Source organism: Curcuma longa, unplaced genomic scaffold (assembly GCF_044706935.1).
Source record: "Curcuma longa cultivar G26 ecotype Majalengka, Jawa Barat unplaced genomic scaffold, ITB_CL_G26_1.1 contig_11058, whole genome shotgun sequence".
NCBI lineage: Eukaryota > Viridiplantae > Streptophyta > Magnoliopsida > Zingiberales > Zingiberaceae > Curcuma > Curcuma longa.
In genome coordinates, this window is record NW_027428781.1 from 1 (window position 1) to 14,245 (window position 14,245).

At 38.8% G+C, this 14,245-nt stretch overlaps 4 protein-coding genes across 4 annotated transcripts; all 4 read left to right on the forward strand.

Annotated features, from left to right (window-relative positions):
• Positions 1-4,862: 4,862 nt before the first annotated feature.
• LOC141815823 (uncharacterized) lies at positions 4,863-6,285 on the forward strand. The gene is made up of 2 exons (XM_074703696.1): positions 4,863-6,168; positions 6,212-6,285. Exons 1-2 carry the CDS (start codon positions 4,863-4,865, stop codon positions 6,283-6,285), a joined length of 1,380 nt encoding a protein of 459 aa, XP_074559797.1.
• A 437-nt stretch (positions 6,286-6,722) lies between these two features.
• Positions 6,723-8,237, forward strand: LOC141815824 (uncharacterized). The gene is made up of 3 exons (XM_074703697.1): positions 6,723-7,321; positions 7,407-7,506; positions 7,584-8,237. Exons 1-3 carry the CDS (start codon positions 6,723-6,725, stop codon positions 8,235-8,237), a joined length of 1,353 nt encoding a protein of 450 aa, XP_074559798.1.
• Positions 8,238-8,430: 193 nt separating this feature from the next.
• On the forward strand, positions 8,431-10,653 carry LOC141815825 (uncharacterized). The gene is made up of 7 exons (XM_074703698.1): positions 8,431-8,790; positions 8,866-9,075; positions 9,161-9,253; positions 9,347-9,463; positions 9,554-9,994; positions 10,080-10,334; positions 10,642-10,653. The coding sequence occupies exons 1-7, from the start codon at positions 8,431-8,433 to the stop codon at positions 10,651-10,653; spliced, it is 1,488 nt and encodes a 495-aa protein (XP_074559799.1).
• A 114-nt stretch (positions 10,654-10,767) lies between these two features.
• On the forward strand, positions 10,768-11,655 carry LOC141815826 (uncharacterized). Its single transcript, XM_074703700.1, has 5 exons — positions 10,768-10,952; positions 11,041-11,148; positions 11,225-11,294; positions 11,366-11,473; positions 11,575-11,655. Exons 1-5 carry the CDS (start codon positions 10,768-10,770, stop codon positions 11,653-11,655), a joined length of 552 nt encoding a protein of 183 aa, XP_074559801.1.
• The last annotated feature ends 2,590 nt before the right edge of the window (positions 11,656-14,245 follow it).

Consider the following 14,245-nt stretch of genomic DNA (forward strand, 5'->3'; position numbering starts at 1 on the left):
AAGGTTCTCAAGTGGGATCTAACCCGCTTAGAGAGCTTGTGGGCGTCTGGGGATCCAACCGAGGATCCTGGGGATTTACCCCCTTCTCGAGGATCAGTGGCTCCTCTGGATGTCGAGGGCAGTTCTTCTTCCAAGGGGACCAGACCGCCGAAGAATGGTCCCGAACTGGCTAAGAAGGCTACCTCTTCTCCTCAGCCCTCTACTGTAGGTCGGCATAAAAGGCAAAAGAGTCAACTTTCCTCGGGCGAGGCTAACGAGGATCCTACGGGTAAGCGTCAGCGTTCTCCCCTCCTCTTACTCCGTATTTCCTATTTCCTTTGTCCCGTATCTGACTACTGGGATGACCTTGTCCCAGGGTGTGAGGTAGTGCTCACTGAGCTGTGCCCGGTGGAACCATATGTGCCTCGTCCGGTTCCGACCCTGGAGATGCAAATTGATCCTGGAAGCTTGTTCTCCCGGACTGTGGGTGAGGCAGCTACGGAGCGCCTAGAGACTCACCAACGGCTTCTTACTCATCTGGGGGTGGTTGAGTTGACCGATCACCTATACGAGTCTTACATCAAGGTGTTCTTTATTCCTTCCTGGCTGTTCCATACTGTTGCGAGTTTTTCTCATCGCCTTGTTTCAGCAGATCGGAATGGAGCAGAAGGCTTTATATCGCCAGGTGGTTAGGTCAGAGAAACGCTTTGCTCGCTTGGATGGTGAATTAGTTCGCTTGAAGGAAGAACTGGCTACCCGACCTCCCTTGCCTTCTGATCCGTCTGGCGCATTAAGAGATGTGGAGTTAGCTCGATCTGAGGCCACAACAGCTCGGGATGCCTGCCTCCGAGCTGAGGGGGAGGTTGAAAGATTAACACAGGAGGTTAAAGAGTTATGCCATATCCAGAGGCAATTGCAGGAGTCCTGCTTGCAAGCAGAGCGTTTATCGGGGGAGCGTGCTGCTGAGCTAGCTGAGGTCAGAAGTCACGTCCAGCGGTTGGAGGCCTAACATTGTCCCTGAATGTTAACACTTGACTAGGAATGCTTTAGAGTAGTGTTCTCTATATCATCTCACTATCGATTCAACCAATCGATTGATATAGATATGAACCTACTACTCAAGGACGTTACTATACTTAGTGATTTGGCACCAATACAAGTAAATATAATAACCAAAATGAAATGTCTTTATAAATAGAAATATGATACAACGAGTCCATACAACAATCATCATATGATTGGCTCTAGGGCTCTTACTAACAGATATGTCCTCCCATATCCATTTCGGAATCTGAATGGGTTGCAAGACTCCTCTTGGCTTCTGGTGTTCTGCCTTCACTCTTTGACATGTCAGACAGGTACCGACATATCTAGCCACATCTCTCTTTAGTCTAGACCACCAGAATCTCTCTTTTATATCTTGGTACATCTTCGTAGAACCAGGATGCATGGAATAAGGTGTACTATGGGCTTCTTCTAAAATTTTCTTTCTCAGCTCTTCATCGTTGGGAACACATAGACGGTCACCACGATAAAGTATCCCACTGTCCGATACTCGAAACTCTAAATTTTCTTCTTCTTGTATCTCTTGCTTGATCTTTTGGATATCTATATCTTCACTTTGCTTACTCTGAATCTCCTCAAGCAGAGTCGACTCCAAGGTCAGTGAAAAGAGTTGCCCAATTATGATCTCAACTCTAAAATTTGACATTTCCTTCTGTAGTGGCTGTGATATTGATGATAAGGACATCATTGTTGCACTGGATTTTCTGCTTAGTGCATCTGCCACTTTATTCGCTTTACCTGGGTGGTAGAGGATTTCACAGTCATAATCTTTGACCAACTCTAGCCACCTGCGTTGTCTCATGTTTAGGTCTTTCTGGGTAAAGAAATACTTTAGACTTTGGTGGTCTGTGAAGATTCTGCACTGAACTCCATACAAATAATGTCGCCAGAGCTTTAGTGCAAAGACCACAGCTGCCAGCTCAAGATCATGAGTGGGGTAGTTTTTCTCATAGTCTTTGAGTTGTCTGGAAGCATAAGCTATAACTTTCCCTTCTTGCATGAGTACAGCTCCAAGGCCCATCTTGGAAGTGTCACTGTAGATGTCAAAACTTTTGTCACTCTCTGGCACAGTCAGAACGGAAGCACTAGTCAGTCTTTTCTTCAGCTCTAGAAAACTGTGCTCGCACTTATCTGACCACTCAAACTTCTTATTCTTTTTGGTCAGGGCTGTAAGTGGAGAGGCTATCCTAGAAAAGTCCTCCACGAATTTTCTGTAATATCCTGCTAAACCAAGGAAACTTCTGATCTCACTAGCGTTCTTGGGTCTACGCCAGTTGCTGACTGCCTCTATCTTAGCAGGATCCACTTTGATGCCTTCCTTTGAGATGACATGACCTAAGAATGCTACTTGGTCTAACCAGAACTCACACTTTGAGAATTTTGCATAGAGCTATTTTTGCTGAAGAATCTGTAGTACTATCCTCAAGTGTGTAGCATGGTCCTCTGGAGTTCATGAATATATCAGAATATCATCGATAAACACAATCACGAATTTATCTAGATATTCTCTGAAGACATGATTCATCAGCTCGATGAAGAATGCTGGGCATTGGTCACTCCAAATGGCATTACTACAAATTCATAGTGACTATACCTCATTCTGAACGCTATTTTGGGTATGTCACTTTCTTTGACTTTCAGCTGATGATACCCAGAGCGCAAATCTATCTTCAAGAAAACTGCGTCCCCTCTTAGCTGATCAAAGAGATTGTCTATTCTGGGAATAGGGTACTTGTTCTTGATTGTCACTTTGTTCAGCGCTCTATAATCTATGCACATCCGCATACACTACAAGAAAATCGGTCTTTAACAACACTCAAAAGACATCGGTTTTATGTCAAAACCGATGTCTTTTACTTTTTAACAACGGTTTTAACAAAAACCGATGTCTTTGAGACATCGGTTGGAGCCTACGACAACGATTTTTGGAGGCTACAACAACGGTTTTAAAACCGATGTCTATGTGCGCTTTCAACAACGGTTTTTGAAGACTACGACAACGGTTTGAAAACCGTTGTCTATTTGCGCTTTCAACAACGGTTTTGGAAGCTATAACAACATTTTAAAACCGATGTCTATTTGCGCTTTCAACAACGGTTTTGGAAGCTATAACAACAATTTAAAACCGTTGTATATTTTCATTTTTTCTTTCCCTCTCTCCCTCCAAATATTTCTTCCACTACGCGCCGAATAACCTTTTTAACCTCGGTTTCATTTGCATTCCTTATTTTAATAGGAACTATTATATTCGCGCCCCTTCCCTCATAAATCCGAGCCCTACTTCTTCTTTCTCCACCGTCTACCGGTAGACTTACTCAAGCATCTTCTACATAAAATGAATATATAAAACTTGCCCCAAAACCCTAGACGGAACATCATCGAGCTAGTGAAATAGAACTAGTGAAATAGAACTCCCCCCAAATATTTCTTCGTAACTTCTAAAACCCCTAAACCCGCCCGCGCTTCCAACCCTACACCCGGCCGCTTGTCCTTGTAAACCCTAGACGGAACATCTCCGCCGCCGCGTCTTCAACGACACCGCCACCTACACCTTCGTCTCCACTTCCTCCCCTTCTCCCCGCTTCATCTTCTTTCGCCTTCGTCAGCGCCGTCGAAGCCACAGCACTGTCTTCTGCCTCGGTGCGTTCATCTTCTTCCTCTGTTTTCTCTGCCTCGGCGCGTTCATCTTCTTCCTCGCGGGCCGCAGCCACAGCAGGCTTCGGCGCGTTCATCTTCTGCCTCGGCGCGTTCATCTTCTTCCTCTGTTTTCTCTGCCTCGGCGCGTTCATCTTCTTCCTCGCGGGCCGCAGCCACAGCAGGCTTCGTCTTCGCCACAGCAGGCTTCGTCAGCGCCTTTGATTTTTGCCCCTCTGACTCCCAGGCTTCGTCAGCGCCGTCGAAGCCACACCGTCGAAGCCACAGCACTGTCTAGAACAGATTTCCCTTCCTGATCCAGAAAAGAAAAATGTAAGCCTTCTTTATTATTGCTATGTTGTTATTTCTTACAATATCTACTTTGTCTCAAGGATGCATTCACTTTTTATACTCAGTTTGGCAGTCTATGGACACGATGAACTAATAGAGATCCTACCACCTTGGATTTGTGCATACTTGCCCTCTTGTCAAACATTCCACAAGTAAAGCTTCAGGTGTGTGCACACTTGTTCTCTTGTTGAATACACTCAACTGTCACTCATTTGTTTCCCATCCATATAAGCCATAATGTTTCATATTTTCATTTAGGTGTATCCCACAAAACTTCCAACATCTTTCTAAAAGCATTTTGCATTAGTTTTGTATGCTAGAGGAACCAACTTATTTTTACAATTTTCTACAATTACCATCTTGATCCATTAACATGATATCACCATTATTCAGTAGCACTCTTCTTTGTGAAATACATAGGAATATAATATTTGAGTTAATCTCAGCAAATGGTTTAAAAGGTGATAATCTGTTTTTGAAACTATTCAGTAGCACTATTCAGTAGCACCATTTTCATTTAGAAATTTGTTACTTTGCCACTCAAAACAGAATGATAATCTGTTTTTGAATTTTACTGGAAGATGAAGATGATGGATAGAGGTACATAATAGATGATTTAATACAATGAAATAAACTTAGATGACTTTGATTTAACTCAAGATACGAACTACTGATTCGGAGGAATTCATATCAAAACATCTATTTCACTCATTTTTAAAAGTTTGTTGTTGCTTGACTTGGTGCCTAATGCGTTATTTGCATGATCTATTTCACTCATTTTTAAAAGTTTGTTGTTGCTTGACTTGATATTTTTGATTCATCAGTACAACAAAATGGACAAAGCATGGATGTCAAAGGATAGATTATCACATGAATTTGGACTTGGATTGGAATCTTTTTTGCAATTTGCGCTGCAACATGCTGCTAATCCTACTAGTATACCTTGTCCTTGTACAAAATGTGGTAATCTATGGAACAATAATATTAACAGCATAAGGGCACATGTGTACTGCAATGGTATAGACTTAACATACAAAAAATGGATATGGCATGGGGAAGAATCTATATTAGGGGATTTAAAGAAAGAGAAAGATGCATATGGAGAATGTGAAAACTATTTTGCTGCTGATGAACCTGTAGATATGGTACACGCTTCATATGAAAGTTCGCAGAATCCAGATCAATTTATAAAATTACTTGAGGATGCTGAAAAACCTCTGTATCCTGGGTGTACAAAATTTACAAAGTTATCTGCAATTGTGCAGTTATATAACTTGAAGGCGAAATACAGCTGGAGTGATAATAGTTTTACTGACCTACTTATCTTGTTTGGAGAAATGCTTCCTGCTAGCAATGAATTGCCTTTATCTTTATATGATGCAAAGAAAAGCTTATGTGCAATGGGGATGACTTATAAGAAAATACATGCTTGCCCTAATGATTGTGTCCTATACTGGAAGGAGTACGAGGATTTTACCCATTGTCCTACTTGTGGGATGTCAAGGTGGAAGTTGGCCAAGAATTCAAGGATAATTGAAGGAGTCCCTGCAAAGATTTTATGGTACTTTCCTCCTATTCCTAGATTTCAAAGAATGTTTCGGAGTAAGGAAATATCTAAGGAGTTAACTTGGCATGCTGATAAAAGAGTATGTGATGCCTATATGCGACATCCAGCTGATGCACCTTGTTGGAGACTTGTGGATCATAATTGGCCAGATTTTGCTTCTGAGAAGAGAAATCTAAGATTGGCCATAGCAGCTGATGGGATTAATCCGCATAGTTTGATGACTTCTACATATAGTTGTTGGCCAGTTATAATGATTACCTACAATCTTCCGCCATGGTTGTGTTTAAAGAGAAAATATATGATGCTGACGTTGTTGATTTCTGGTCCTAAACAGCCGGGAAATGACATTGACGTGTACTTGGCGCCTTTGATTGATGATTTAAAAGAATTATGGGAAGTTGGTGTTGAAGCATATGATGCACACCGAGAAGAAAGATTCTTGCTTAGAGCTGTCCTATTATGGACAATTAATGATTTCCCAGCATATGGAAACATGTCAGGATGTACTGTCAAAGGATATCAAGCATGCCCTATTTGTGCTGACAAAACTTGTGCAAAAAGGTTGAAGCACAGTAAAAAAATGTCATATATAGGCCATAGACGATTTCTTTGTAGAGATCATCCTTATCGAAGGCAGAAGAAGGCATTTGATGGGACACAAGACTTTACAACAGCCCCAAAACCACTAAGCGGCGATGAGGTTTTAAAAAAAGTTGAAGGAATTACATGCCGATGGGGAAAAATGAGGGGAAATCTTCAATCAAAGAATAACGATAGTAAATCCTGTTGGAAAAAAAAATCGATATTCTTTGAACTTGAGTATTGGAAAGATCTGCATGTTCGGCATGTTCTTGATGTGATGCACATAGAGAAAAACGTGTGCGAAAGTCTGATTGGTACATTACTTGACATACAAGGAAAAACAAAGGATGGAATTGCAGCAAGAAATGACCTAGTGGAGATGAGAATTAGGGGAGACTTAGCACCACAAAAAGGAGAGAAGAGGACATTTTTGCCCCCAGCATGTTATACATTAAGCAAGGCTGAGAAAAGAAAACTTTGTAATTCATTGTTTGGAATTAAGGTTCCTACGGGTTACTCCTCCAACATCAAAAATCTTGTCTCAATGAAGGACCTAAAACTTGTTGGTCTTAAATCACATGACTGCCACACCTTAATGCAACAGTTGCTTCCAGTTGTCATCCGTGGTATTCTGCCCAAGCATGTCAGAAATGCTATCACAAGGTTTTGTTTCTTCTTTAATGTGTTATGTAACAAAGTGATAGATGCCTCGAAGTTGGATAATGTACAAACAGAAATTGTGACAACGTTGTGTCTGCTTGAAAAGTACTTTCCACCTTCATTTTTTGATATAATGGTTCACTTAACAGTTCATCTCGTACGTGAGGTCAAGTTGTGTGGACCAGTTTGGTATAGATGGATGTTTCCATTTGAAAGATACATGAGAACATTAAAAGGTTATGTGCGGAACAGAAATCGACCAGAAGGATGCATGGCTGAATGTTATATTGCTGAAGAAGCTGTAGAGTTTTGCTCAGAATTTCTGTCTAATATGAACACGATAGGGATTCCATCAAAGCATCGTGAAACAATGCTCACTAAGTCCTTGTCATGTGCCAATGTACATATCTGTTGTCACGAGGAGTGGGAACAAGCACATCGTTATGTATTGGAAAATGACACTGAGGTTGATCCTTACATTCGGTAAGCCCTCTAGCTAGTTCAGTAATAATCTCAAGAAATTATGAACAAAAATATCTTATTAATTCCTTTATACTTTTTTCATTAGGGAACATATGACACACCTGAAGCAAAAATATCCTATGAAAGGTGCAAAGTGGTTACAAGATAAGCACCACCGAAGTTTTATTTCATGGTTCCATGAACATGTAAGTACCTTAAATATTTACATATTTATTATTGAACATGAACTTTAATCATTTTACCCTCTTATGATGGATTATAGGTTACAAATACAACATCCTCTTCCTCGAATCAATTATCAGAAAAAGTTAAGTTGTTGGCGCATGGACCTAGCAAGCAAGTGCTAAAATACTCTAGTTATATGATTGATGGGGTCACTTATCACACAAAAGAACGTGATAATGCACGAGTTGTCCAAAACTCGAGTGTAAGCTTGTGTGCACAGACAATGCAAGTTTCAAGTGCAAAGGATAAAAATCCAACTACAACAGACATGATGTATTATGGTGTGATACAAGAAATATGGGAGCTCATTTATCATGATATTCGAGTTCCAATGTTTAAGTGTGATTGGGTAGAGAATAACACTGGTATTAGAGTAGATGATAATGGTTTCACCTTGGTAAATCTCAAGAGAATGGGATTCAAATCCGACCCATTTATCTTGGGCACTCAAGCGAAGCAAGTATTTTATGTAGAAGACCCTCAAGATCCCACATGGTCTGTTGTACTTTCAACTCCAAATAGAGAGTATTTTGAATACATCACTGATGATAACTTGGGAGATCCTTCAATCCACTACCAATGCTTCACAAAAGGGATGCCATCAATGGATATAGATGAAACTGATGACAATGAACCACCCTGTATTCGTGCAGACTGTGATGGGATTTGGGTTGACAATGGGAATTCTTAGTTTGGTAAGTTTATTTATGGTTTATATATGTGATTATTTACTTGATCAATTTTCTGCTCAATTTTCCTATTAATTTTCTGATCTTAAAATATTTAATATATGCTCTGTACTTGTGCTAACTATTTCTCCATATGCTTGATGTTTGTGCTAACTATTTCAAATTCCTACTATTGTGAACAGGCTATTGGACACTATGGACACTAGAAAAAAGGTCAAATCAACTCATGATCATAGTGTTGAGATAGATGAACAAGATAAAGGGAAAGGTAAAATGGCGTCTGGTGCTGAGGATAGCCAAGAGGTCGGATCAAAAGGGCTGACCCAAACAAGATCAAAGAGAGGTCGAACTCAAATGAATAAACTTGCTGTTCAGAGGATTCATGGAGATAAACAGAGTGTGGAATTTAATGAGTATGGACAGCCAGTGGGGCAAAAGGCTTGTGAACTGCAGAGTTTTATTGGTGTCCTTGCTAGGGAAAAAGTTAATATTAATTACCACTCTTGGAAGCAGGTTCCGAATGAAGTTAAGAACATGATATGGGAATCCGTCAATGTAAGTAACATGACACTTATGTGATACAATTTTTTCTTATATTTTAGTAATTTACTTTAGAATTTTTGTGTGTAGTTGACATACAAATTGGACCCTAAATGGAGGAATGGGTGTTTGACATCTGCAAATGCAAAGTGGCGTCAGTATAAAACTCACCTTACCAGGACATTCATCCGACCAAATAGAAATAATCCGAAGCTTCTGAACAAGGTTCCTCAAGGGCATTGCATATCACCTAAAGATTGGAGTAGTTTCGTTATTAGTCGGATGTCTGAAGACTTTATAGTAAGTTTTTATGTTGGTGTTTTTAACTTTAGTTGATTTATGTGAATTTCTTCATTGTGGTTATAATTCATCTATCAATGTGTAGAAAAAAAGTGAACTACAAAGTCAAAGAGTCAAGGCAAACTTATACCCTCACCGACTTTCTCGAAAAGGATATGCAGGGTTGTCTCAAGAAATAGTAAGTATTTAGTTAACATTAAATTCCTACTTATGGTCGATTTTTGAATTGGTGTTAAATACATGTTGACTTCGTGTGTTCTTTTGCTTGCAGTCCAGTGAATTATGTGATGACGAGGAGATAAACAGAGCCATTCTCTGGAAGAGAGGACGAATCAATAAAGAAGGGGACTTTGTCGGCGATGCGTTGAAGCAAACAGTGAATCAGATTGTAAGAAAAATTAGACATAATTTGCTTTTTAATTTGTACATATATGATATATGTATATATTTAAAGTTAATGTTTTTTGATGCGTGACAGGATGATTATATTGTGCAAAAGAAGGATGGTAAACTGTCCTTTAACAAACCATTTGAAGATATTCTCACGAAGGCGTTGAATTCTACCGAACATGGTGGACGTGTGAGAGGCATAGGAGCAAATGTCACTCCGTCAACCTTCTTCAAGGTTGCTAGAGGGAAGGTACAAGTTGATAAGGATGCCTATGAAAGCCAGCAGAAAGAGTTTATGGAGACAAAAGCTATGCTTTATGAGCAAGGTGAAAGAATAAAAAAATTGGAAGCAATGGTGTGTAAACAACGTGGACAAGAATTTGATAGTGATGAGAAGGGTAGCTGCTCAGTCAAACCCCAATGTCCCCTCGATATAAAACCTGAAGTTGAACTTGAAAACATACTCGCAATTGATGGCCTTGATGATGCTGATGATGTGAAAATTATGGAGAAGGGTGCGGCTTTACAGGTGAACATATATATTTCACGTTGATATTATTAGCTCATCGATAGTATATAAATAATTTGTAAAGCACTACGTGTTTGTCTTATAGGGTAAAGCAGTGATGCTGTCATTGGAGCTTAACAGCAATGTTGTTGCATATGGGACAATTGTCACTGTTAATGGATCTGGCAACTATATTGATGATGTTCCATTACCCTTGAATTGCATGAAGATCGCCATTGATAAAGCAATTGATCAAGCAGCACCATTGCCAGTTCCAATCCCAGCTACATTTCAGTGTATTGGTGATGCTGTAGGTGGCCATGTGGCTTGGCCTGTAGACTTGATCAGCATGCGGGATGAGGTAAACCTGATAACGTGGTATCTAAATTTTGTATGCTTTTTAAGTATGTCACATATCTAATATATATGTGTGCATCTACATATGTAGAAGACTAAGAAGGAAAAAGTTGGCGATAGAAAAGAGAAATCCAAGTTGCAATTATCCAATGTGCCAAGACCCTTACACATATTATATAGTTATTTTCAGCGCCTTGACGAAACAGAGAATGTGATTTTGGAATTAGATCCTGACGTATTTGGCATGGAGCGTACAGTCCATGTTAACTGCGATGACATATTTCCTTTTTGTGAATTGATGCCTATTACAGACACTTGCATAGTTGTGTATATGTGGTATGCTTTCAATTATATTGTACTTTATATATGTGTTTCATTAACTTAGATTTCCTAATTTTTTTGGGTTAATTTTCAATTGTAGGCATCTATATAGAAAGATGCAGGAAAAGATGATACTGAAGGATTTCAAATTGGTGGATCCAGTGCCTGTGGAGTATGTCCCATCAAAAAATCAAAATATAGATTTCATCCAAGAACAGTTGAATAAAAGGGCTTCTTACTTATCTAGTAGGCTAATTGGTACCTCAACTGGCCAATTGGTGGTTGTGCCATGCAACATTGGGTGAGTAAGAATAACATGTATATCACTCTCACTTGCATATTTTGAGAACTTGTGCGATTGCATGCACTAATTATATCTCTTTGAGTAGTTTCCACTGGATTTTAACTATGATCAATGTTGAAAAGGAGATTGTTTATTTGTTGGATCCTCTTAGACACCGCATCCATGATCAAGATTGGAAATATGTGGTCAACATGTAAGTTTTTTAGGTTCTTTTCTTAACTTTGTTGAAACATGTTCTTTTCTTACAATAAACTCTTATATGCATGAAGGGCCTTGACATTGTATAATGCGGAGGCGGGAAGGAAAGGGAAAAAACAACCAACATGGGAAGTTGTCAAGGTATGTCCTTGTGATTAGCAACTGTTTCACTATCCTCGAATGAGTTATTTAAATACGTAGTTTTAACATAGGCTCCTCGACAACCGGATGCGAAGCAATGTGGTTTTTATATCATGCGATATATGAAAGATATAATTGAAAATTTTGGAGTTGGCGACAAGGAATCACTTCCATCAATGGTAATATCTTCCATATAGGTTACTTTGTATCTCTGTGAGCAACTAAACTAGAAATGTTTAGTACGTAGTTTTACTAATATATTATTTATGTATTTTTACAGTTTACAAATCTTAAGTACACATTGGTTGAAATTAATGAAGTGCGATCCGAGTGGGCTGAATGCATGCTAGATTACATTTGAGTAGGAAAGGTATTCGAATTTTGAAAACTTTGTAGTTTCGGGTTAATATGTTAGTTTCGGATTACATTTCTGCAGCATTGAAATTTCTGCAGCACTGGTTTATACGTTTTTGTTTTCTGCAGCACTGAAATTTCTGCTCGGGCCATTTCTGTCAGTCAGGCCACTTCTGAATCAAACTTTGTTATTGTGATTCTTGCAAGCACTGTGTGAAGGCTGCTGCCAAAAGTTCTTGGCTGAGATTTGATCTTAATTCCAAACTTTTTATAGAGATCTGTGGATGACTGTTTAAGGAATTGTAGCTACTGATCAACTTCCAGCGTTGTTGCATCGACTAACTTGACCTGCATATCAGAATTATTTTACTTTTGTTACTTTTATTGTCTCTGTGATAGAAACACAGATTTTTGCACTAAAGTCATTGGAGCACTAGCAGGATTACAGATATGTGTTTGCCTTTGCTTTCCTCTGTTTTTCATTGCAGGTGGGAAAAAGTTCTAGTATATAGGAGGATGAATTTCTTCTTTATGTGATGCAACCTTAATCTTTGCATGACTTGTAAGACAGATGGTGATAAAGGGTATTGGTGGAAAATGTAAATAATTATCTTTTGAGAGTAATTTCACCTGTTAAATAGTGCCAGTTTGGAACTTGATCCTGCATACTTTTTAGCAATTAGTATAGATCTAACTGTGTTGCCTGATTATGTGCTTGTATCATTTAGTTGCAATAGCTTGTTCTTATCCTAATGTTGTAGAATAATCATTCTTTACACTTTACTGCCTATGCTATATATTGATCTTTAAAGAATTTAATGTTGTATGTTTTCTGATGAAGCAGGAATGGGATGCTTTGATGCTATCTAATTTTGCACTTGAGAATCAGTTACACACAGCTAGGCAAGAGTTGAGTCATACCTTATATCAGGTATGAAAATTCATAGACAAGAAATATATTTTGGTTGTTCACCAGCTGCTTTATGCATCAGAATTTTTACTTTTGCCTTTGTGCATTTGATTCATATTCCTTAGTGTTAGTGTACTTCTATATTTAATTTGGTCTTTTTCTTTTCTCATTAAAGTTTGTTGCAGGTAAGGATTAATGTTTCGAGAATACAAAAGTTTTAATTTTGTGCCTATAGGTAGGCAATAAGTAGAAAAAGATGTCTGCAATTATACACATCAAACTTGGATGACTCAGAGGATTGATTAACTGTATTTGAGCATGATGCTTGTTACATATTCTCATGCAACATTTTCTTCTTTGCTTGGAAAATTTTCATTCTTGTTTTGTTTGCACATATACATAACCATTCATTGACTAGCTTCAATAAGCAGCAGTATTCCTTGATCATGTGTTGATATACTAACTGGATGTGTCCAATTCCCTAAAAATAATCATGTTGATTTGGATCACTTGTACAATGGAATACAACTTTTATTATTTTGTTAATGGAACTGGTCATAATGCTTCTCAGAGTTGTAGCCAATTTTGCAAGCTCTGCCAGTGCCAGTTGCTGCTGCTGCAAGTGCCAGTGCCGTTGCTGCTGCTGCAAGTGCCAGTGCCGTTGCTTCTCAGAGTTGTAGCCAATTTTGCAAGCTCTGCCAGTGCCAGTTGCTGCTGCTGCTCTGCCAGTGCCGTTGCTGCTGCTGCAAGTGCCAGTTCACTCCAAAGGCTTGTGGTATCCGAAGCTGCTGCTGCACCTGCTACTGCCCCAATGGGTAATACCGTTTTTCAGGCTTGTGGTATCGTTGCACCTGCTACAAAGATTGAACTGTACTGCTACTGCACCTACTACAAAGATTGATCTGTCAATCTTCTGAATTCTGATTGCCTCAATAGTGATCTGTGATTTCAGTTCATTCACTGGCAATATCTTATCTATGTTCTCTTGATTTCAGTTAGACGAGTTCTTGTTGATGTTGAGCGTGGAAGAACTCTTATATGGAGATTTTGTTTACTTTTCCCTTTTGGATTTGTAGTACAGCAGTCAAAAGGTTATTTGTAAACGTTGAGGAGGATGAAAACAATGTAACATGTTGCAAGAAGAATAATTTTTGTTAGTTACTTTTGATTATTTGTAAATATTGAGGTGATTAAATATATCGATGCTTTTGTATTTGTGATTTGTTTGATGAATTTATATATTATGATATTACATCGGTCGAAAACCGTTGTTAAAATTGATGTTAAACATATATTACATCGGTTTTACACCGTTGCCAAATCGATGTCGTTGTGATATTACATCGGTCGAAAATCGTTGTTAAAATTGATGTTAAACATATATTACATCGGTTTTACACCGTTGCGAAACCGATGTCGTTGTGATATTACATCGGTCGAAAACCGTTGTTAAATTGATGTTGAACAGATATTACATCGGTTTTAAACCGTTGCGAAACCGATGTCGTTGTGATATTACATCGGTCGAAAACCGTTGTTAAATTGATGTTGAACAGATATTACATCGGTTTTAAACCGTTGCGAAACCGATGTTGTTATGTTAAATAGATATTACATCGGTTTTAAACCGTTGCGAAACCGATGTTGTTATGCTATTACATCGGTTGAAAACCGTTGTTAAATTGAT